At 45.8% G+C, this 24,878-nt stretch overlaps 2 protein-coding genes across 2 annotated transcripts in view; both read right to left on the minus strand.

Annotated features, from left to right (window-relative positions):
• Positions 1-421: 421 nt before the first annotated feature.
• CDH13 (cadherin 13) overlaps positions 422-24,878 on the minus strand; it is a 1,039,261-nt gene continuing 1,014,804 nt past the window's right edge. Inside the window, exons 12-14 of the mRNA XM_086688815.1 lie at positions 15,190-15,423; positions 11,374-11,592; positions 422-1,541 (exon numbers count right to left, since the gene is read on the minus strand). Coding sequence (XP_086544941.1) covers positions 1,534-1,541; positions 11,374-11,592; positions 15,190-15,423 — 461 coding nt within the window. The 3' untranslated portion in view covers positions 422-1,533. The remainder of the gene's footprint in view (positions 1,542-11,373; positions 11,593-15,189; positions 15,424-24,878) is intronic.
• On the minus strand, positions 3,173-9,570 carry DKC1 (dyskerin pseudouridine synthase 1). Its single transcript, XM_086689064.1, is given in 6 exon segments — positions 3,173-4,032; positions 4,107-7,023; positions 7,025-7,264; positions 7,266-7,510; positions 7,512-7,546; positions 9,555-9,570. Coding segments are annotated over 5 exon segments (1,035 nt in total). The 3' UTR covers positions 3,173-4,032; positions 4,107-6,524.

Consider the following 24,878-nt stretch of genomic DNA (forward strand, 5'->3'; position numbering starts at 1 on the left):
TATGCTCCAAAAAGACTTACTATTGAAACAAATACAATATATGGAACTCTATCTGCATAATTTCACTACAATAAAGACAACAAAGGACTCCTACTTCCTATCGAAGGCGAACTGAAAAACACAGGTGCAAACGTAGATTGCGTAAGAAAGCGTGGGTGTGCATGTGTGTGCATGTGTGTGCGTGTGGTTAAAACCTTTAGTAAGCAACTGTATTAAAATATGCTAAGACACTTACCTTACCCTAGTTTGTGGCGCGCTCTAATAAGAAGCCACGGGCTGTCACTAGTTTTGTCTGATAGAAAAATTTGGCGTGAGCTTGGATGGTTCTCTACAGTTTATCAACGAGAAGATCATCTTAGTACGGGTTCTAGCTTTTCTCTTAGTGTTACATGCTCACAGAATAAAAATCAATTACTTCTCATACATAATGAACATCTTTTATTTTCAGGTTTGCAAACAACGGTAGTCGGTTCACACAAAAGGGTACTTTTAAAACTACCTGTTTAGTCTATTTTACGCCTGTATATATGAAACAAACAGTGTGTATGTGCATAAAGGTATGTCTATACATGTGGGCATATATGTGTATACACGCGGTTCCTGCTGACTGCCTCCCGTGCACGTAGGACCCCCACCATGAGACGTGCAATTGTACGTACATCAGGGAGAGAGAGATTCTCCGCCATGATCCGCGTCCTCGTAAGAATCGGTGGGACTGGATTCAGGACACGTACAAATGCAGACAGATGCCCACGAAATAATATTTGAGCCCTTTTCTTGGCGTTTGATGGTAAAGTTTGCTGCTCTGCTCCTCTCTGCTTTTTCTGAGGATCACGGCATAGGATGGCAGTGAAAAATTGATTGCAATCCTTTACTGGAGAGGAAGGACTTCTGTCTGTGCTCTCCCTCTCTGCAGACCTGCCTGGCTGGTCGTGGCAGTGTTCGGACCGAACGGGACCGCGCAGGAGCGTCGGCTCTGGGGTCTGTACTAATGCCCAGCTTGATGCTGAGGCCCTGGGCGGGGGGGGGGGGGGGGCAGCTGCATCACTTCCATCCTTTTTTTGTGTGTAACCTCTCAATATCAAAACTAGGCTCCTTCTGTATAATTTCTCTCTATAAATACTGTGTATATACACATACAGATACTCACACATGTACAAATACTAACCCACAGACGAAGCTGTATGTGTGGAAAGCTGACTAGCAACATGGCAACACATCAGAAAAAGTAGTCATTGTTCCTGCTCCCTGCTCCCAGAAGGTCAAGTTATACGCCATGATTTTTCAACGTTCAGGGAAATTCAGAAGATTCCGCTAATTAAAGGAGAAAGGAAGATTCTGCCAGAATGGTGAAGAACAGACCCAGTGGTATCGCAAAGAAAACAAAAATCTGGAACAATTGAGGCCTAGTTGTGAAGTTCGAGAGCTGTAAACTGCAATCTTCAGATTTGGATGGTTGTTTTTTCTCTTTTTCTTTTTCTTTTTCCCGTTGCTATGGAAACGTGGTAGTCAAGCTTCGGATGTCAGGAGTTCTCACAGACCTGAATGGAAGAGATTCAGAGCGAAGTCAAGGAATATCGCAACTTGATTGAAAACGTTTTCGCTAAATGTGAGATAAATGGCTGATAAGAGGTGATAAACACATTCATAAACACGGCACTGCCTTGGGGAAGAGAAGGGATAGCTCTGGTGGTTTATGTCTTAAAAAGCAGGATCTGTCTGAAAACGCCAATGCCAAGCCCTTCATCTCAGACTGACCAGCGGTGACGATCTCTGCGACGTTGAGCCCTGTCCCTTGCGCCTTAGCCCAGAACCTGGATGTCTTATGGACAAGTTGACGTGGTAACTTAGAGATTGATGATTATCATCCCAGAAATTAATTTTTGGTCACAGAGAAGAATGAGAGAGCTGTTAGTGGTTCTGCAGACATGGCGTATGACTCCTGTGGCTGTGGTGACAAAAGACCACTTAGTGCTTAGAGCTTAGTGGCTCGAAATACCAAAACTTAGTCTCCTACAGTTCTGGAAGTCGGAAGTCCAAAATGCATCTTAGAGGGCTAGAGTCAAGGTGTTGGCAAAGCTGTGTTCCTTTTGGGGGCTCCAGCAGAGAAGCCGCTTCCTTGCCCTTTCTGGCTTCCAGAAGCCCCCCTGTATTTGGCTCATGACCCCTTCCTCCAGCTTCACGGCCTGGACTGTCTCATCCGAGAGTACTGTTGTCACCAAAACTGTGGTTATTCTCTAAGATGTACACCAGCCTGGGTCTCCCCTCTGCCTGATAATAGCACGAGCTTGGTTCTCTGCTGTTTTTGCTTTATTATTAGTATAATATCTTGGGTTTGTACAGGGGAATGGTACCACTAAAACTCATGATATAATCAAAGAAATAAAAATGTGTAAAGGTCAACCTACGACAGAAGTGTAGTTCCTGCGGGAATGAACCGATGGCTAGAATATAGTAGATTAATTCCGTAAAGCTTGGGCCCTTTCATTCAAAACGTGCCGAGGAGCTGACCGGGGTATAAAACACACCTAATTCTGTACCCCGTTGCTTTCAGAGGTGAATCCTATCATTTATCTGCTTGGAAAATTTAAAACAGCTTCTCTACAACCAGATACAAGTCTTTGTAATGTGACTCAAATATAAGCAAGATGATACCGAGAAAGTTAAGGCTGTTTTAATAACACTAATTCGGGTGCAGTTTTTGGATGTTACTTCCTACACCCAGGGATATTTACATTGTTTGACGGGTGAGTTTCTTTGCAGTTAGGCATCTCCCCAACTCATTTAATTTCCCTTTTTGGCTGGCTTTTTCACTGTCCTTGTCACCATTATCTTAAACTCCAGTTACTCAGGCTGCAGCAAATGGTATTTGCAGATTCACCCACGTTTGAAGAAAGACTCGAAAGGAACAGATTAAATGGCATCCTGAATTTTATTTAAAAATATTTTCCAGGGGTGCCTGGGTGGCTCAGTCGGTTAAGCGGCCGACTTCAGCTCAGGTCACGATCTCACGGTCCATGAGTTCGAGCCCCGCGTCGGGCTCTGGGCTGATGGCTCAGAGCCTGGAGCCTGCTTCCGATTCTGTGTCTCCCTCTCTCTCGGCCCCTCCCCCGTTCATGCTCTGTCTCTCTCTGTCTCAAAAATAAATAAAACGTTAAAAAAAAATTAAAAAAAAAATATTTTCCAGTGTGGTACCATGACTTAAAATAATTTTGGTCATTGACGACAAAAAAAATTTGACTGAATAAAACCCACTAGGAACACCTGGGTGACTCAGTCAGTGAAGCGTCTGACTTCAGCTCAGGTCATGATCTCACGGTTCGTGAGTTCGAGCCCCACATCGGGGTCTGTGCTGACAGCTCAGAGCCTGGAGCCTGCTTCGGATTCTGTCTCCCTCTCTTTCTGCCCCTTCCCCGCTTGCTCTCTGTCTCTCTGTGTCTCAAAAATAAACAAACATTAAATTTTTTTTTTTTAAACCTCACTAAATTAAACAAGTCTCCACTCACGGTTCAAATGAATTTAGAATGTCACAGAAGGGTCCTACCTCTGAGGGCTGTTGACTTGATTACATGAGATAGTCTACACAATTTATGTGAAGCTCTTGGCTTTGTTTGTGGGTGGCACTTAGAAGCCCTAGGAGGTCCACTGTCACTGTCCGTGGAGCCCACCACTTTGAGGGACCACAGATCCTCTGCAAAGATGACTCAGAACCACCTGGGGGCAGAGGACAGCCTGCTTCATCTGGGTTTGGTGTTTCTCCAGGCCCTGTCTCTGCCCATAACACATGTCACCATAAAAAGGAACAAAATATTGATGCACTCAACGACACGGACTGTATGATTCCATTTATAGAAAATCCAGAAAAGGCAAGAAAGCACTCAGAAGGCAGATCAATGGGGGTCTGGATTCAGGGGAGGGGATCAAGAACAAAGGGCATAAAGAAGCCAGCGGACCTTGGTTGTTGGTGTGGCTACACCAAAACTTATCCAACTGTACCCTTAAAATGGGTGAATTTTATAGAATCCAAGGATTCTATAGAATTTTATAGAATCCAAGGATTCTATAGAATTTTATAGAATCCAAGGATTTTATAGAATCCAAGGAACACTTTAACACAAAGCATTAGAATGAAAAGTATTGTCAGTGGCTGTTTTGCTCATCTTGGTCACGTCTTTCAACTTCTTCACTGTGATCGAGATTACAGTTCAATTCCCCCTCCTTGCCAAAGAAGAGACATTTCATTTTGGTACTTGCTAATATGGTTCACCTGAACTGTCTTTTTATGTTCTTGCTATTGCTGATTAATTAAGCCTAAAACAATGTTCAAAAGGCTTTGAGGATGATATGCTTCCCTGGAGTTGCCTGTGGCACAAGACACAGAGCCCTGCGAACTGCCCCCCAGACATAGGCTAGTAGAGACGCAAGCTTGCCTCATCGGGAGGGTCCTGGGGGAACATTTAAGCATCTCTTCGGTGCCATCAACAGATACCTTCAACAACAAAATTGGCAGTAAAATTAATTTCATTTACATTTTTTACTACTTTCAATGTCATTAGTTTTATTTCCTTCAGTTTTAGCCGTCAAAGACGAAAGTGCAGACCTCTCGGTTCACTTCTCGTTGCGATAAAGCCTTCTATGGTATCATAACAAGGTGAAATGTTTTCATTACTTTTCTTCCATGAGGAGGCGGTCTAATGGTGGAAGCTGGCCTCACTGCTTACTCACCCAGGGAACTTTCAGAGCACCTTCTCATCTATAAAATCTCTAGGCCAATGAAGGAAACAAAAAAGCCATGGAACATCAGGATGTTTGGTTAATGCTAGTCTACCTGGATCCGAATATTATTTGAGGAGAGGAGAAAAAAAAATATCCCCCGCCATGTTGTATGATGAGCTCACTGCAGTTTTATGAGCAATACTGTAATGGAGGTGTTCGCACACTTTTCCTGTAAGGGGCCAGATGGTAAATATCTCCACTCTGCAGGCCACACAGCCTCTGTGGCACCTGCTCAACTCTGCCGTGTTGCAGCAGCAGGCAGGCAACGTGTAAGTGAACAGCTATGGCTGTGTTCCAATAAAACTTTATTTACAAAAACAGGAATTGGGCCACGTTTGACCCTTGGACAGTAATTTGCCGACTCCTGATTCAAAGAAACATCAAGCAGAGTCTACCAGATCCCGAAATTCTTTCAAGGACTATGGCTGAGGCAGGAAGTTATTACCCTTGCACTTTATAATCTAGTTGAGTGCTTGTAAACACCACTCCCCCACCACCTCCACCTAACTTAGTGTTTTAGGCCCATTTCTGTGCAGTCTCTCGTCAGTATCATGTTAATATCTACACAGGTGGGTTGGCCACTTTGAGTTCTGCTCTTACGAAAGAGTGGCACGCCCCACGGTTACTTATTCCTGCTAGCTCTAACCCAGCTCCTCAGACATCTTATTAGCAAAGTCCTTGTCAGGAAGAACCTCTCCGGCTAGGTATATAATACCACAAGAACCATTATATTTGGCAGGCTCTAATTAAGTGAACAGTATTAAATAACCTTATGCCTTTAATATAGGGACAGATGGAGATTCTTTCTGAAGTCAAGCAGGTGAGCATTAATACCTGTTCTTGACTCTTTTTTGGGCTGATACTACCCGGGTTGTGCAAAACATCAGAGGGCTAACCGAGTACCTTTCCAGCTGTGGAGAAAGATTCAGAGCTCCCTTCTGAGGATGATTTTGACGTTACCTCCAGGGGCCTCACCGACAGTGGGGAGGCTGAGTGCTGCGAGGTAGGACGGCTCTTTTTGTGAGAACAAACAGCACACCTGACATTTCATAGTACGCACGCATCTGTCTTTTCTCGATGACACTGTTTTGGGTATAAAATGAACATGAGTTCTGGGGCACCTGGGTGGCTCCGTCGGTTGAGCGTCGGACTTCGGCTCAGGTCACGATGTCACAGTTCATGGATTAGAGCCCCACATTGGGCTCTGTGCTGACAGCTCGGAGCCTGGAGCCTGCTTCGGATTCTGTGTCTCCCTCTCTCTCTGCCCTTCCCCTGCTTGCACTCTGTCTCTCTCTCAAAAATAAATAAACATTCAAAAAATTTTTTAAAAAATGAATGTGAGTTTCTTAGGAGTTACCTGGCAATTCTGCCTTGGAGTTGTTGTGATCCTAGCGGTCAGCTGAGAGAGAAGTGGGCAATCTTTGGGGACCTGCTCACCAATGGCCTCTGTAGGCCTTGAGTTTCTGAAGTAGGGGGCCCGGGAAAATTCCTTGTTGATAAGAAGAAAGTACTGCCCCATTATTTATATTCCTTTTAACCTACACAAATAGGTTAAGTTGTACTGATTTTCATATATGGATTGGGAGTAGCAGGCACGTGTATTTAGTATTAAAAATTTGTGTAAATATATGCACACACTAGGTCTGTGTGGAGGCCACTGTCACCTTGGATGTGGGTTCCACAGGCTGGATGGGCCTGGGAATGTGTATTTCAACAAGCACAGGTAGGAAGTCTCCATTTTATGTTTTTTAAGAAAAGTTTTTTTTAATGTTCATTTCTGAGAGACAGAGTGCGAGCAAAGGAGGTACAGAGAGAGAGAGGGAGACACAGAACCCAAGGCAGGCTCCAGGCTCTGAGCTGTCAGCACACAGCCTGACATGGGGCTTGAACCCATGAGGCCTGAGATCATGACCTGAGCAGAAATCAAGAGTCAGACGCTTAACCGGCTGAGCCACCCAGGCGGCCCTCCTCGTGGGGCTTTTACTGCTTTGCCCCGCACCTCTCTCTGCGGACTCACTGTGGTCCATGTGCTCCCGCTTCCAGGTGGCAGGCGTGCTCCCCGCGGGCCTGCCGTGCTTATCCAGAAGGCCCTGTTTGACCATCAGGCTCTTCTGACCCGCCGTTGGACCTAAACCCCACTTCTAAGGGCCGGTGTCTCTCTCCATGATGACTCTCTCGACCTTGGCTGCTGTGTCACAGTCACGGGCAGAGATCCCTGCTGCGGCCACTGATGCATAGCCGTGCAGGCTGCTTCCCCTTGGTGGTGATGACCGCCACCTCCTGATTGACTGTGACGCCGTCCTCAGATCGGAGGGCACCTGCACGTGTGATCTGTGCCCCACGGCAGAGTGCCCTCCTCGCATCGTCTTTCACAAGCGGCCGTTCATGAGAAGGCAGCGGGTTTTCCAGAGCGTAAAGGGCTCACTGCACGTGGCTCTCATCCTTGTCGCTGTCATACTCCATTGTCACCAGAGTATGAACCCCCCCAAAGTTCCTGCATCTGACCCCCTATTCCCAACAAAAAACCGAGCTGCACACACAGCATCCGAATATAGGTGCCGGCCTCACAACTCACCTAAGCGATTCCTCGTCTTTTGGGATGATGTGCCATCAGCTTGCTCTCGTGTTTGGTCCACACTCCGAGCTGCCCCTTCACTGCAGCAGGAAGCGGCGGTGGCTGGAATAAGGCGCCTGTCAGAGTTCCTGGGGCCCCAGAAGGTTGAGTCCCCCCCTCCAATAGCATCGTGTAGCTGGACAATTCCCACACACTCTGCACAATGTCGGGATTCCTCCCCCCCCCTTTTTCTCCCCCTTCCCCTAACCCCATGGTCTTCTGTTAAGTTCCTCAGGATCCACATAAGAGTGAAAACATATGGTATCTGTCTTTCTCTGTATGACTTATTTCACTTAGCATCACACTCTCCAGTTCCATCCACGTGGTACAAAAGGCCAGATTTCATTCTTTCTCATTGCAATGTAGTATTCCATTGTATATATAAACCACATCTTCTTTATCCATTCGTCAGTTGATGGACATTTAGGCTCTTTCCATAATTTAGCTATTGTTGAAAGTGCTGCTGTAAATATTGGGGTACAAGTGCCCCTATGCCTCAGCACTCCTGTATCTCTTGGGTAAATTCCTAGCAGTGCTATTTCTGGGTCATGGGGTAGATCTAGTTTTAATTTTTTGAGGAATCTCCACACTGTTTTCCAGAGCGGCTGCACCAGTTTGCATTCCCACCAACAGTGCAAGAGGGTTCCCGTTTCTCCACATCCTCTCCAGCATCTATAGTCTCCTGATTTGTTCATTTTGGCCACTCTGACTGGCGTGAGGTGGTATCTGAGTGTGGTTTTGATTTGTATTTCCCTGATGAGGAGCGACTTGAGCATCTTTTCATGTGCCTGTTGGCCCTCCGGATGTCTTCTTTAGAGAAGTGTCTGTTGATGTTTTCTGCCCATTTCTTCACTGGATTATTTGTTTTTTGGGTGTGGAGTTTGGTGAGTTCTTTATGGATTTTGGATACTAGCCCTTTGTCCGATATGTCATTTGCAAATATCTTTTCCCATTCCGTGGGTTGCCTTTTAGTTTTGTTGATTGTTTCCTTTGCAGTGCAGAAGCTTTTTATCTTCATGAGGTCCCAGTAGTTCATTTTTGCTTTTAATTCCCTTGTCTTTGGAGATGTGTCAAGTAAGAAATTGCTGAGACTGAGGTCAGAGATGTTTTTTCCTGCTTTCTCCTCTAGGGTTTTGATGGTTTCCTGTCTCACATTCAGGTCCTTCATCCATTTTGAGTTTATTTTTGTGAATGGTGTAAGAAAGTGGTCTAGTTTCATTCTTCTTCATGTTGCTGTTCAGCTCTCCCAGCACCATTTGTTAAAGAGATCGTCTTTTTTCCACTGGATATTCTTTTCTGCTTTGTCAAAGATTCGTTGGCCATACTCTTGTGGGTCTAGTTCTGGGGTTTCTATTCTATTCCATTGGTCTATGTGTCTGTTGTTGTGCCAATATCATGCTGTCTTGATGGTTACAGCTTTGTAGCTGAGGCTGAAGTCTGGGATTGTGATGCCTCCCACTTTGGTCTTCTTCAATGTTACTTTGGCTATTCGGGGTCTTTTGTGGTTCCATACAAATTTTAGGATTGCTCCAAAACATTTTTTTAAACATTTATTTTATTTTTGAGAGAGAGACAGAGCACAAGTCAGGGAGAGGCACGGAATCCGAAGCAGGCTCCAGGCTCAGAGCTGTCAGCACAGAGCCCGACGTGGGGCTCAAACTCACGAACCGTGAGATCATGACCTGAGCTGAAGTCGGACACTTAACCAACTGAGCCCCCCAGGCACCCCGGAAGTCTCCATTTTAAAACCCCCCTGGCAGTCTAGAGTAGCTGATGAGTGAACAGCATCCTGCCATGTGCCTTGGTTCTTCAAAGCAACGTCATCGAGAGTCAGGCTTTGCTGTCGTGTAACTGGGTTTATGGTGGGTGATGTGTGTGAGTGGCCACTCAATTATTTTCTCTCCTCTCTGTGTACACACCCACATGCACCCACACAACACTTTTTTCTTTACGATCAAACGCGAACTACTCCTTGCTAGTTTATCCAGGCTCTGCTAGATGTGAGTTCCAATTCTGCCTCGAAACCAGACCCAGCGCGGGGCTTGCTGTCTGCCTAGCACTCCCTTGAGAAGCTGGTGGAAAACAGATTCCAGGTTACTGCAATAGCGTCGATCGTCGAAGGGCACCGTAAATAATCATCGTGTGTCTGCTGATTGAGGAGTACGCTCCACAGGATTCATCCGACGGATCCTGTCTAGCAGTTGGAATGAATGCACTAGGGCAGGGGTGACTATGGCCGTTGGGCCACAGTGTGTTTGTGTGGCTCTCGAGCTGAGACTGTGTCTCAAACTTTTGTTGTGCCTGGCTGGCTCAGTTGGGTAAGCGGTGGACTCTTGGTTTTGGCTGCGGTCACGATCTCGTGGCTTGTGGGTTTGAGCCCCATGTTGGGCTCTGGGTGGACACTGTGGAACCTGCTTGGGATGTTCTTTCTCTGCCTCTCTCTGCACCTCTGATGCGTGCACGTGCTCTCTCTCTCTGCCCCTTCTGTGACGCTCTGTCTCTCAAAATAAATAAGCTCTGAAAAATGTTTTTCACTCTTTTAAAAAGTGGTAACAAACAAAAGAGTAAGTGACAAAGATCTGATGTGGTCCACAGAGCCCAAAATATTTGCCGCCCAGCCCTTTGGGGTAAAAGTGTGCCAACCCCCAAACGAGACTAACGTAGATCGATCTTGGAAAGGTAATGTGGGGAGGAACAAAAGCAAGTCACAGAACATCGTGCTCAGTATAATATGAATTACATAAGGTTTTACAAACTGCACAAAATAGAACTATAAGTGGGGTGTGTGTGTGTGTGTGTGTAGTAAATGTATAAACTAACATCTGGACACACTCTAAGTCAAGATAGTATTTTCTCTGGGGAGAGAGAATAGGAAACGAAACTGGGGAGAAAAAAAGGGAATTTCACCTTTACCTATAATATTTTATTTCTTGAATAAAAAGGAAGAAGAAAGAAGAAAAGAAAGAGAATATATTTTCTTCCATCTATCCTTCCTTCCTTCCTTCCTTCCTTCCTTCCTTCCTTCCTTCCATCCATCCATCCGTCCATCCATCCATATATCCATCCATCCATCCATCCATCCATCCATCCATCCATCTATCCATCCATCCATCCATCCATCCAATGAGACACTTCTCATTGTAAGATGTTCTCCTTGGTTCTCCCTCCAGGATGCTGGCTCAGCACAGAGCTTTATACAGAGTAAATGTCTGATGTTGGAATGTGTAACTTCCTGTTGACCCCACTTAACCACTGTCACCAGGATGTAGTAACTTCTGGGGCTTTTTTCCCTAACCATCAATTTCTCAAGTTCCTAATTCACAACCACCTGATAACTTCCTCCAAATATAAATACCAGAGCCCAAGTGGGTCTGAATGGCATTACCTGTATGTGAATGATTGCTAAGGTTTATGTTGGAGAGCATTCCATGCAAAGGAAATATTTGAGACATGCATCTATTCATTTAATGCTCACATTTATATTACTTGGCCAAACCATTCATTTGTTTAAAATAATACATCATTATAGTACAGAGATTACCACCAGTCAGTGAAAATATGTGTGCAATACGCATTTCTCTACTTTCCTACGGCCCGGGCTCCATCCATGAATTCTCATGACTGCTCTTAAAAAGGCACGATACCTACTTTAACCTTGCAAAAGAGAATTCTGCACACTGCAGAGAGGAATGAGGCCCTGCCGGACCGAAGACCTAATGCGGCGCATTCTTATTAGCCCAAGTTCAGTGGCGCTGGCAGGAAGTTTTTCCCATCACCCGGTCTGTGGGTTACACTGAGCGTCTTCACACATTTCTTTGGAGTGGCTGGAACCCTTTTACATATAATACTTTCTATTATATGGACATAACCCAAGAACGAATGCTTCCTCTGGGATGAATCATGCTGACAGATATACGGGAAGCAGTGGCTTGGGGGAAGTTGTGTTTTCGTACTTGTGTGCGCCCTGGATTCGGGCTACTTACAAGCCAAACTGAAGAGAGAGGCGAGCAGGACCGAGGTCGCGCTGAAGTGCAGGGACCCCGCCGCATTGCAGTCCACTTTGGAGTTCTTGCAGGAGCATACTTGTATCCTGAGGTCTGTGACGTTCGTCATGGGCGGTTTCCCTGAGTCAGTCACCATGATGGGCAGGTGGTAGTTGGCTTTGTTCAGGTTTTGGAGGAGGCTTACCAGGGCGTGCGTATCTGTGGGGGACCAGAGGACCTTTGTGAGAGAGGGTTAGACTTCCCCGAATAAAAGAGTCGGGTTTTGGTGACTAAAACCACACCAAACAGGCATTGCACGTTGGTTTATAACCCTGGGAGTGTTTAAACTTAAATTCATTTGGGCACCTGGGTGGCTCAGTCGGTTAAGCGTCGAACTTCAGCTGAGGTCACGATCTCACAGTCCGTGGGTTTGAGCCCCGCATTGGCCTCTGTGCTGACAGCTCAGCGCCTGGGGCCTGCTTCGGATTCTGTGTCTCCTTCGCTCTCTGTCCCTCCCCTACTAACGTTCTGTCTCTCCATCTCTCTCAAAAATGAATAAACATTAAAAAAATTTTTTTAAACTTAAATTCATTAATAGCAAATAAAAATCCAAATTTGGGTTTTCAGTTGTGCCACCCACATCTCAATTGTCCAGCAACCGCATGTCGCGAGTGGCCATAGCGTCGGGCAGCGTCGCATAGAACATTCCACCGCCAAGAAGTCCTGTGGCTCAGTGCTATTATTCTCTGTTTCAAAGGGACCCATTTTATGGAGCTGACTGCATACCAAGAACTGCCCCCTGCAAATTTATGGTACCGATAAAACCATCTTTGCAAAGATCACATTCAACATCTAAACAAACTGATGTAAAAATCCACTCTCACATCATTACACCCTACGTCTTAAATATATACAATTTTTATTTGTCAGCTCAACTCTAATAGAGCTGGAACAAAGAAAAAAAAGACAAAAAAAAAAAAAAAAGAAATAATCGGCTCAGAGCATTTTTACTTAAGAATCCAAGTTCAAATAATCAAAATAAATTCTTAGACCAAAAAAACCCCCCAAAACAAAACAAAAAAACCCCAAAACTACCCAAACCCAAACTATCCATTCACTCTAAATGTGGGCAGGACCCACATGTATTGCCCTGGGGTTCTATAGTCTACGTCTTTTTAAAAAAAAATTTTTTTTTTCAACGTTTATTTTTGGGACAGAGAGAGACAGAGCATGAATGGGGGAGGGGCAGAGAGAGAGGGAGACACAGAATCGGAAACAGGCTCCAGGCTCTGAGCCATCAGCCCAGAGCCCGACGCGGGGCTCGAACTCACGGACCGCGAGATCGTGACCTGGCTGAAGTCGGACGCTTAACCGACTGCGCCACCCAGGCGCCCCTATAGTCTACGTCTTTATTAGTCCTCAGCCATAGCTCTGGATTTGGGTGGGAGCCCGCAGCATAACCCCAGCACAGGGACTGAACTTTAGGCCCTTGTTTAGTGGGAATATGTGCTATGAGGCAGGCCTTGGGCAGCATGCAAAAATGGCCACCCCACATGGCCACTGTTTTTAGCCTCGGACTATTCTCTTTTCAAGTCAGTCAGATGACTGGGGATATATGTATATTACACACATATATATTATATATAACACACACATATATAATATATATAACATATATATTATATACAACATATCTAAAAATATATAAAATTTATTAGAACACATATAAAATACAACATATATAACATATATAACATATATATAACATATATATAACATATATATAAAATTTATATATATAACATATATATAAAACATATATAACATTTATATATAACATATATGACATATATATTTTATGTAACATATATATAAAAATATATAACATATAAAAAAAAAAAAAAAAAAAAAATATATAACATATATATAACATATGTATAATATATAACATTTATCATATGTATGCTATATATATGTATGTTGTATATATTATATGTATGTTATATATAATATATATGTAACATATATATTATATATATGTACACACAAAATTTTTTTTGACTGCCTCTTTCTGGGCATGAACGGTGTTAGGTATTAAAAAAAAAAACTAGGACAAGGGAAAGGACTGAGAAGACTTCATCTCGTAAATAAAACCATGAGGAAGACTGAGCAATGACACGGAAGCAGAAACAGATGAAGTGTCATCCTGACAGGAAGGAGAAGCAGCAGAAATAACCGATGTACACAGTCACCCCAGTGAGGTGGCAGGATAACGAAAGGAACATTCTCCCATCTCCCTCGAGTGGACGAGACACTCGAAGAAGTTCCAGCTGGAACTTTCTGGAAAGAGCTGGTGATGGTTATTTAAATCCGCTACAGCCACAAAAACTAGCAAAGGAAGCATCAGCCCCTCAAACAAGAGAACGGTTGTTTTAATTAAAAATAATCAGTGTAGGGGCGCCTGGGTGGTGCAGTCGGTTAAGCGTCCGACTTCAGCCAGGTCACGATCTCGCGGTCTCGCGGTCCGTGAGTTCGAGCCCCGCGTCGGGCTCTGGGCTGATGGCTCAGAGCCTGGAGCCTGTTTCCGATTCTGTGTCTCCCTCTCTCTCTGCCCCTCCCCTGTTCATGCTCTGTCTCTCTCTGTCCCAAAAATAAATAAATGTTGAAAAAAAAAATAATCAGTGTAACAGAACTCATTCCTTAAAAAAGCAATAAAATAGACAAACAGGCAAATGGAATCAGTAACAAAAGGAAGGCACTAATAAAATGAGATATGAGATAAGGCCATTCAATACATATGAGATGTTTTAATAGAAAATTTTATGCGCAACTGTACATTTCCAGAAGTTAATGAAATGCGTAATTCCCCATCCCTCTCGAAAAGTCTACCGCTGGTGGATGAGGAGGGTACCCTGGCTGGGTCAGCTGCAGGAGAAGTTCACTACCGGAGACAGAGTGTGGGTCACATGCATGGATCCTGGTTTTTTACTTCATTGCACAACCAGGGGAACTCGGTAGTGAGCTCACATTTGCCCCGGGGAGGGAAGTGGGCGCGGTGATGTGGATACGGGGAATGTACCTCGGTCAGCACCCTGGTGTTGCGGCCTTAGGAAGGCAGATGGGACATGTTGGGCCAAGTTCCGAATTCTGCCTTCCCACACGGAAAGACTGGTAGAAGGGACGGGGCTTGCATGTGTCATAAGCGAGGGACAGGACGGCTGGGCGGTGATATCGCGGTGGAACGTGTAAGCCACGGTTGTTGCAAAGACGAAGGTAATTTTGAGGAGGTCTGCAGTGTAAAGTGGACGATGGAGGGTCAGAGGCTGAGACTCTTTACATTTTTTTAATGTTTATTTATTATTTTGAGACAGAGAGAGAGAGAGAGAGACAGACAGACCGAGAGGGAGACACAGAATCTGAAGCAGGCTCCAGGCTCTGGGCTGTCAGCACAGAGCCTGACACAGGGCTCGAACTCACTGACTGTGAGATCATGATCGGAGATGAAATCACTTACAGTATAGGGCGTATGGTATAGGGTATACAATACAGCATGTAGAGTACAGAAGAGATAAGAAAAGAAACAAAAGAGAAAACTCTGATGCTTGCATTTTTAAGAAACCGATATGTATTTGTGCAGATTGTGTTCATCTGCTGGTGGGGAAACTGTCAGCACCGACAGGGTGTGAATCACTTGAAATCAACCCCTCGAGACCAGGAGCGAGTAGGAGGGAGCAAGAGTCTGGGGAAGGGAGGCAGGCTGGGGAAGCCAGGCTTCAAAGCCCAAGGAGCAGCTACAGAATGTGTAACTGGACTTACTGTTGATCTTGGAGATCTTCCAGACTTTGTCAGGAACGGCTTGTTTGTGGATCTCAAATTTGAAAGGGTCTGTATTTGGGTGAAGGTCCTTATCTGATGCTCCCAAAATGACTACGCTGAGGTTTTTGGCATCATCACAGACTTCAGCCACCGTGGGGTAGATGAAGGGGGCGTTGTCGTTGACATCCTCCAGAGTGATCAGCAAAGTCCCGGTGCCTGTAGCGGGAGGGTTGCCTACGGGGCAGAGAGTGAAGGTGTTAGCAGGGAGCTGCTGCAAGAGACCTCTGTCACCTGCTTTCCTCCAGTGTGCTGGCCACCTGCTAACAGGTTTCGAACAGGACTGAAGACAATAGCTTATGCATCTGTATAAAGTCGAGTGGTTAAAAGCCTTTTCTCATATATAAAACCTCCGATTTAAATTCTTTAGCACACGGGGGCGCCTGGGTGGCTCAGTCAGTCAGTTGAGCGTCCAACTTCGGCTCAGGTCATGACCTCGCAGTCTGGGAGGTCGAGCCCCGCGTCGGGCTCTGTGCTGACAGCTCGGAGCCTGAGCCTGCTTCGGATTCTGTGTCTCCCTCTCTCTCTGCCCCTAACCCATTTGCATTCTCTCTCTTTCAAAATAAATAAACATTAAAAAAAATAAAAATACATCAATTCTTTAGCACACTAGCCATAATTACAAATTAGAGGCAAAGAATGGAGATAGCAAATGGGACCTGTCCTCACTTACCAAATGAAAGCTTTATCTAAATACCCGAGTATTCACATGTGCTGTTGGGACAGGGGAGGATGGAGGTCCCATGAGAGGAGGCTGTGTTTTGCACGTATGGAATAGTTCTGCCTTGACTGGCCAGTTGACTGGAGAGAGAAGGAGCTAATCTGGGGTTTTCCTCTGTGGGTGAAATGGGTCTGGGGGGCTGGCCTGGGTGGCCTGCCAGCATAGGACAGATTTAGAAAGTCAGGTTAGTGACGAGAAACAAAGTCACTAGCTGGCTACTGGGACAGATGAAGCGACCGTAATATAATCTTTGGGTCTTATTTTTAAGGCCTTGCGTTTTCAATATTTCCGCGACTTCCACGTTTTTTACTGGAGGGAACATTATTTTTAAAAAGCCATTCTAATTACCCAGGTGATAGTGTCTTTCACTCAAAGAAAAGAATGTTTCATTTCAGTAAGACTCAGAGTGACTTTACTTCCTTTTTCCTAAATTTATTTTTAATCAGCTATGCATTAGAGATTTTGTCTTGGGACAAACCATTCGTTAATAGTTCCTAATTTCTGTGAGAAAGGTTAGATCGAAATTGGCAGGCCACACATCGTAAGCGTATGGATTTGCCCTATTCCAAAAAGGATTTGGCGCCCCCGTCAAATATGGTACTCGAATTTTATGCACTATTACCAACCTAAATTGTCGGGCTCGGTTTAATTTTTCCTATCCTCAGTTGTACTTAAAAAGCCCAGTGTTATTTTACTTCCTACTGTGTTTATTTCTTGAAATGCACAGTAAGATTAAAGTCGAGTTATGAATCATGCGGGGGTTCGAAGGGTGGTGAACATTTGAGCTCAGGGTACAGGTATCACGTGCAAGGCAAGGCATGGTCTGACAGATTCCGCCGGTAAGGAAATGATGAGACCTTTTTAGAATCAGGCAGGTTATTCCGCCATCAGCTAGACAGTAAAAGGGCGAGCAGGCAGAGGTGGCCCCTGCGCAGGTGTCTTTAAGCCAAAGGGACCAGGTGACTACAACCTGGAGCCACTGGCAAGCTGCTTCCCAGCAGTTTGTAGCCTGCAGCTGTGCCCTAACAAGGGCAGGCAGGAAGCCTAATCTCTCATCAACCCAGAAGGAGATGGCAAGCTGTCTGGTGACAGCCTCCCAGGGGACCCAGGGAGGCAGGTGAGAAATAGCAGTTCCTACAAGCCTGCTGGTCCATGTGGATACATGCAAAGTCATCCGGTGCCATCACGGGCCGCACCCTAGTGCAGAGCACATGGCAAGATGGCAAGGAGATGAGGCTGAGCGTGTCTGGCAGGACAGGGGGCCTTGACCACACGAAGTCACCGGAGGTTTTTCAGAGAGACGGCAGAACATCTGCCCTGATTTATGGAAACACACGTGATACTGGCAGGAGATGTTGGATGTTGGAGGCAGGGAGACCAGCGATAGGTGGTCATGATGTCACAATGTGGGCGAGTTGGAATAAGAAAGAAACGTCTTTTTGGGCGCCTGGGTGGCTCAGTCAGTTAAGTGTCCAACTCGCGATTTCAGTTCAGGTCACGATCTCACGGTTTGTTGAGTTTGAGCCTCGCATTGGGTGCTGTGCCGACAGCGTGGAGCCTGCTTGGGATGCTCCCTCTCCCTCTCTCTCTGCGGCCCCCCACTCATGCTCTCTCCCAGAAGTAAATAAGTAAGCATTGAAAAAGGAAGAAAGAAAGAGACGTCTTGGTGATCATGCACTCAGATGAGGCTGCTCGCAGAAAAGCGGAAGGTAGTGGGGAGCGCAGAGACGTGAGTTCAGCTCTGATTGGGCGAACAGCCCCTCAAATTCAGTGCGCCCGTGTAAAAGCGCACAGAGCTTAGGAGACACGCCAGCGCTGGGTAGCGATGGAGGACTTGTCAGCAGAGAGGCTTTGAAATAGCCCTAGCCCATCAGGCAACGCGACGTGACAGGGCAGAATGGCCAAGGGGTGAAGGGTGAGGAAACCCCGGAGTTTAACGAGCGGCTGGTGGCTTGCAGAAGACAGAGGGGACGTAAATTGGAAGAGGAGGCAACGGACGGCAGCGAAATGTGTCGTGACGCCCCAGAGGATAAGGGGTAGAGAGAAGCCACGGGATTTTGCAAGGAGAAGGAGACTGATGACTTCTCTCTGAGAGCCTTCCACTATGGAAGAACCAGCTGGAAGGAAGCCGGGCAGTGAGTCAAGAAGTGACAATAGAGACTTTTTAGCAGGGCTGGTGGAAATGTAAATATATCGACACCCAGGGAGAGTTTTAGAATAAGCATTCCAATAAATAGCTGCTAACGTCGAAACACAAACGTCAGTCACCAGCAGAAGGATGGCAACTTCTCATGGTGGCACACCACCAACTTTGGTTGGATCGAGAATTCAAAAGAAATGGGGCGCCTGGGTGGCTCGGTTGGCTAAGTGTTTGACTTCAGCTCAGGTCATGATGTCACGGTCCGTGAGTTCGAGCCCCGCGTCAGGCTCTGTGCTGACCGCTCAGAGCCTGGAGCCTGTTTCCGATTCTGTGTCTCCTTCTCTCTCTGCCCCTCCCCTGTTCATGCTCTGTCTCTCTCTGCCTCAAAAATAAATAAACGTTAAAAACAAAAAAGAAATGTGTAATTACTTTGAGCTTGGCTTTCCACTGTCAGCTTGTCTTTGGTAGAATTTCTTAATTGGAAAATTATTTTTCTTTTTTTTTTTATTGAATAAGTGAGCATCTCAGAAGAATCCATTATATTTTTTTCCTCTCTGAATATATCATGAATATATTCCACTCTGAGTATACCATGATGAAGTGCCATCATTTGGTAGAATGGATGAGAAGGCATTAGGAGATAGCTCCAGGGGCCCCGCAAATATGGAAGCTTCTGGGTTTTGGCAAAAATCTCCCTCCCCTTCTCATCCCTTTCTACTGGCCATCGTCAGTCCCCAGCGGCCTACTCAGCAGGACCAAATGTCAGCCCCAAAGCATGGGTGAGAAATCCTCTCCTGTGGATTTTCGATCTCAGTAGGGAAAAAGCTTCAATTTGAGCAAAACTCCCAGGATGTGGAGCTAGAACTGTGATTCCTCTTCCTTGAAGCCCCCCTCTGCCAGGAGCCCATGGGCCATGTTCTCAGGGTAGCTTCTTTAAGGATCAGAGGACATTCATCCTCTGGAGGGGTCACCTGTGGTTGCTGGGGCTCCCGTCTTCATAGGTTAGAAGATAGAAAGGCCCCTGAGAGACGGACCATTCCTGGCAGTGGATTTTAAATGGAATGGGAGGTGGGTCCTCCTTTGGGAGTTTGGTGAAGGCCATGGTCCTGCTTCCAGAGAAAGGCACCTACATTCACAGAAGGTACTGCAGACCTTGTAAGTACAGCTGTAAGTTCAGGCAGCTGGTCTGGGATACCTCTGTTCGTGAGTATTTTGTTTTACTCAGAATCCTGACCAAATAGGATTTCCACTTTAGCCAAAAAATACTGATTTTCCTGATAGATTCCATTATTTAGACACCAGATGTGTGTGTGTGTGTGTGTGTGTGTGTGTGTATGTATGTATAATTTATGTAGCTACATATCTATACATCATCTATATATCTTATTGGTAAGAGACACAACTAAAAACAAAGTGTAGGGGCACCTGGGTGGCTCAGTAGGTTACATGTCTGACTTTGGCTCAGGTCATGATCTCACAGTTTGGTTCCTGAGATCAAACCCCACATTGGTCTCTGTGCTGACGGCTCAGAGCCTGGAGCCTGCTTCAAATTCTGTGTCTCCCTCTCTCTCTGCCTCTCTCTCAAAAATAAATAAGCATTAAAAAAAACCCACATAGTGTAATCCTAATTAAAATATCTATAATTAGAAAAAGATTAGAAAGAAATATACCAAACCTAGTGATTTTTGCTCCAGGTAATTAACATTAAAATAATACTTTCAAATTTTTTCTTTATAGTAACTATGTCCATTGTAATAATCAGAAACAGAAACGTAAATTCAGGGGCGCCTGGGTGGCGCAGTCGGTTGGGCGTCCGACTTCAGCCAGGTCACGATCTCGCGCTCCGTGAGTTCGAGCCCCGCGTCGGGCTCTGGGCTGATGGCTCAGAGCCTGGAGCCTGTTTCCGATTCTGTGTCTCCCTCTCTCTCTGCCCCTCCCCCGTTCATGCTCTGTCTCTCTCTGTCCCCAAAATAAATAAACGTTGAAAAAAAAATTAAAAAAAAAAAAAAAAGAAACGTAAATTCAAAAGTTATACAGAGGTTTAAAAATATTTTGGCAACTCTTTCTTTTCTCTCACTCCTTTGTTTGTTTTTATGACAAATTGATATTTGGTATATTTACAGGGTTGGGCTTACCCCTACCACCTAATTTTAGAACCTTTCCATCACTCCAAAAAGGAAGCTGGGGCTCACTTGTACTTAACTCTTCATACCTAACTTCCAGCTCTAGGCAACCACTGATCTACTTTCTTTCTCTACAGATTCATGTTTTCTGGACGTTTCTATAAATGGAATCGTAGAGTAAGTGGCCTTCCCTGTCTAGCCTCTTTCACTTGGCATCATGGGTTTGAAGTTCATCCATGTTGTTGCAGGAATCACTTCCTTTTTATGGCTGAATGCTACTGCATTCCAAGGCCAGACCGTGTTTTGATGGACATTTGGGTTGCTGGCGCTCTTGGTCTGATATGAATCATGCCGCTGTGAACACGGGCATAGAAGGGACGTTTTTCACCTGCTGCAGTGCTCCAAATGTATGTCCTCAAGAGCGTCCCCTTGGAAGAGTAGGGTCCCTGGTCTCACCACAGTGGGACGGGCTGGCTTCATACACACAGACCACCAGGATCTGGACAAGAACTTTCAGAACTAGCTCTGCAAAGTACAGGGAGGTGGTAGGTTTTTCTAGTCCCTGGTCTCACGGTGTCCCTGAACTGGGTCTACAGGCATGCAGCATGGCCCCTACCTTGGGACTCATGAGTGGAAGTGATTTTCGATGGGGAATAGTGTGCAAAGTGAGTTTGCCTATGTGACGAATAAAATGCAGGGAGAGACAGAGACAGGGGAGAAAAGCAGGAAGCTTATTCCTGAGCCCCGTGGGCTCTGAGCATCAGGACTGTTCTCCGGCCTGGTACTCAGTAGATTTTTTGAGTTAACTTAGGTTGACCGGAAAGAGCTAATGATGAATTGCTCTTTGTGTACACGTAGCATATATGGCTACATTTCCATAGGTTTCCAGCTCTATCTTGCTTCTATTCTGAGAGCAGTAGTGACCTTGTCTATAGTCTCGTCCTTCCTCGTCCCTGCTAGAGGAGAAATAAAGGGTGCATTGCATGGGCTCTGTGAAACTGGGGTTGAGGGTAGGGAGTCCACGCCAGGGTCAAGGAGAGAGACCTCAGATGATGCGTCAAGAAGCTTGAGGACCCAGTTTTGGGAGGAAAATCAGGAAGACGGGTCAACGTAAGAGGAGCCCAAGTTCAGATGTGGGCTCCTAAGAGAAGGAAGGCACCCCAGCTGGTTTCTGAGGCTTGTTTGCAGGGGCAAGAGGTGTGCAGGTGGCCATCTACTCTGCCTAAGTTCCCCCCGTGTTCCTGGGCTTCTGCTGAACCCTCGCTAAGCAGCTATGAGCAAAGAAATGCCACATCTATTTCTTCATACGAACAGGGCTCTACCGTACCTTCGCCTTTGCTTAGAAGTGAGAGTGAACCCCGCTTCCTCTAAATAAGATTATCCTTTGTATTGTTTTCCTCAGCTGATGTTGTGTCTGCGGTGGCTTCTCAGTGTCACTTATTTACGTATCTGTTTTGGGTTGTGCCCCATAAGCCAAGAATCTCGTCGCTTTCAAATCCATAAGCATTTAAAAAAATTGCTGTGTTAATGCAGAGCTTGCCAGTTCCATTTTACATTCTGAAAAATTTAATAGCAAACCAACCCAAAACCCAGTCAGAAAATAGGTTTGCAAAATACAATGGCAGGTTTCCACGTGTAATGCTTCATGTGCACCTGAGGCAATTATTCACATAACTCAACCTTAAACATGCCTGGAGTTGGAGACAGTAATCTGCAGTCTGAGTGGTTCGTAAAGAATTCAACATTTTGGTCTTTTGTTTGTTTGTTTGTCTCCATTCTGCTAACTTCAGAGGAAAGGAAAAAAGGGGAAGAGTTGATTTGGAGGCTGTGGTGAAACAGGAATGCCTCTTTTCATTCATTCAGTCAGCAACCATTCACTGGGGACTCTGCCCCGTGTGTGCCTGGCCGGATCTGCGCGGGAATCAACAGCTCGGATGCCGGCTCTGGAGATGCTAACGGTGTGGCAGGAATGGATACGTACACCGATGTGGGACAGCACGGTAAAGTGGGGAAAGACATGAGGATAAGGTGTCGTGGAAGCTTGTGGCATGGAATAACTTACTGCCTGGTGGCAGATCGGAAGGCTTTGTGAAGAGACAGCATTTGTGCGTGCAGGAACTGAGAATACTTTTGGAGAGGGAGCGGTTGTTCTGGAAGGAGGAAGTCGTGGGGCTGTTTTGTGGGAAGTCAGGAGAATGGCTTTGATCAAGGCAGACGATGCTGCAGGCACGGGAGGAGGGGACTTGAATGAGGCACGAGGACGCAGGAAGACAGCTGGGCGCCAGCGCGGTCGGGATGCAGGGTTACGGGCTGGACCCAGGAGCGGGGTGAGGGGTGGGGGCGGAGTGGCATCAGGGGGATGGGTTCCAGCTGGGGGTGGGGGCTGTGCAGCCAGCTTTGCTATTCCCCAAAATGGGAAATGGGGATACAGAGGAGAACCAGCTAAGAGACGCTTCTGCAGGATGAACCGCGCTGGCAAAGATGGGCATCGCAGGCAGTATTTTAATGCCCAAATCAGTTTCTTTTCCCCAATGAATGTGTGAAAACATTGTGCTTAAGACAGTTGATTTGGCTGCTCAACATGGAAATGTCCTTCTGTCGGGGAGATGAATCTCCCCTTAAATCTTAAATTTCCCCATAAGGCAGAGGTACGATGCCCATGTGGAAGGCGGCATGTTTTGGCCAATTTTCTGATTTAGAGCGCTACTCTGAGTGGAGGACTCTGTGGCCCATCCCTTCCCTGGAAAAGTGCTCAGACCACCACCAGGGTGGTCGTCAGGTGGCACTTCCTAGCTGGCCTCAGACATGGGTGATTCTGCAATGATAAGGTTAGAAAATCAGTCGGTAACTCGGTCCAAGTCCATTGACTTAAACATCTGCTAGGTGTTTACTAGATGCCAGAATTTTGCGTTCATGATTTCCAGTCCTTATAACAACCCAGCAGGTGGGGAGTCTCAGACCAATCGCGGTCCATCGAGGTTGGGGGGCTGGCTTATTTCCAGGTGTCGCAGAGCACTGGGCCGCCACTCTCTCCACAGACCACGCATGCTGTCAATAAATGGCCACGATCTCCGTCTCTCTATTACCAGATCTCCGGGCTTTTTTATCGGGCCATTTTGTCAGTGACAAAATTGTAGCTAGTATTTTCAACGTGATTGATATTTTACTGGTACTTGAAATAACGAGGAATGATGGCTGGGTCTTCAATTTATTTTTCTTCCTCAATTACTATAACAGCTGAGATAAGGGGTGTTAAACTGGCTTAATTGGGTTGCCATCATAACTAATGGCTTGATTTTATCCAAACTAGCATATTTTAAGCAGAATTAATCTAAAGGATCTTACTACACCCCCCATGCAATCTACAACTTGGTGGACGTACAAAAAGAGAAAGACCACGAATCCGAGGCATCTGTCTGAAGTTCAGGTCTCCCCACCCCCTGTTGGAAGCTGGTATTATTTGGTAGTTATTTCCCTATGGAGCCAGATGACACGTTTTTTCTCTTTTAATCAATCTAAATGTACTTTGCACAATATTTCAATTTTGAGTCAACTGGCATTATCAGCACATCTATTATACAGGGAATGAGGGAAAAGGCAGGTCGAGACATGATAGATCTTAGCCTATGAAAAATCATTATCTCAGTGTATTCCATTTTAATCTTACAGCTGGTCTGCCTGCTTCTATATCTGTGTCTTCTTGGGAACCCACATCGCATTTTTCACCGGCAGACTCCAATACGCTTTCTATGAGTCGCTAAGTCATGAGAACGTGCGGCCGAATTTAATGATAATTTGGCTTGTTTTTACACTACCATTCCCCTGTTCTTCAGAATGAAAATAGATGGGGAACGGGACACTCTGATAATCATAGAAAGACTTAATCTGGATGCTAGAGATAGTATGGGCTTCCTGGCTCGAGCTGTCTCATATGCGCTGAGCTCGAGGAAGAACCTGAACTGATCCCCCCCCCTTCCGCCCCCACCGTCCCCTTTGTTTTCTTTAAACTCTCTCCATAGTGTGGGCGCTGGGGGCAAGGCCACTTGGACTTTACTGAAGCAAAATATTTGCCTTTGGTGTGTGGCGTCACAATTTAGATCTTCTTGGAGGGCAGAAGAGCCATTGAATAACCATCAAGGAAGGCTGAGCCCTGTACAATTTCAGGAATAAAGATGAGGTTATAGGTAAGAGGGAGGCAGGAGGGTCAACCCAGCAGAATTCGGAGCAAAAGGCGGTAAGCTGGAAATCAGCAGCTGGCTAGGCCGTGCCTGCCCATGACCATCCCCCGTGGGATTCCAGAGCTCTTAGGAGAAATTGCCTGTGACAGTTTTCAGCCCACATAAGACAGTGAGACTAACATTTGACCTTTCTGGTGATTACCTGAGCAGGAGCGACAGTCACACAGGGATTTACCCGGTGCTAATTGTTGCCGGTTTGCTCCATTGTCAGCACATCCTCCAAAGGGATTCCATCTTACTGCGTTCCAGAATGTTCTCTCTCCACCTTGGTGTTTTCCTTAACAGTTGTTATCCGCCCCCAGCAATTTTGGCAGGCCAGCAATTTTGTGTTCGTTGAAGTCTTTAACAGAAGGGTTCGCGTACTCTGAAGGCACGACCTTAACCTTTTCAGAAAATCTGGACCACATAAG

Source organism: Puma concolor, chromosome E2 (genome assembly GCF_028749965.1).
Source record: "Puma concolor isolate L17-30 chromosome E2, mPumCon1.1.hap2, whole genome shotgun sequence".
Taxonomy (NCBI): Eukaryota; Metazoa; Chordata; class Mammalia; order Carnivora; family Felidae; genus Puma; species Puma concolor.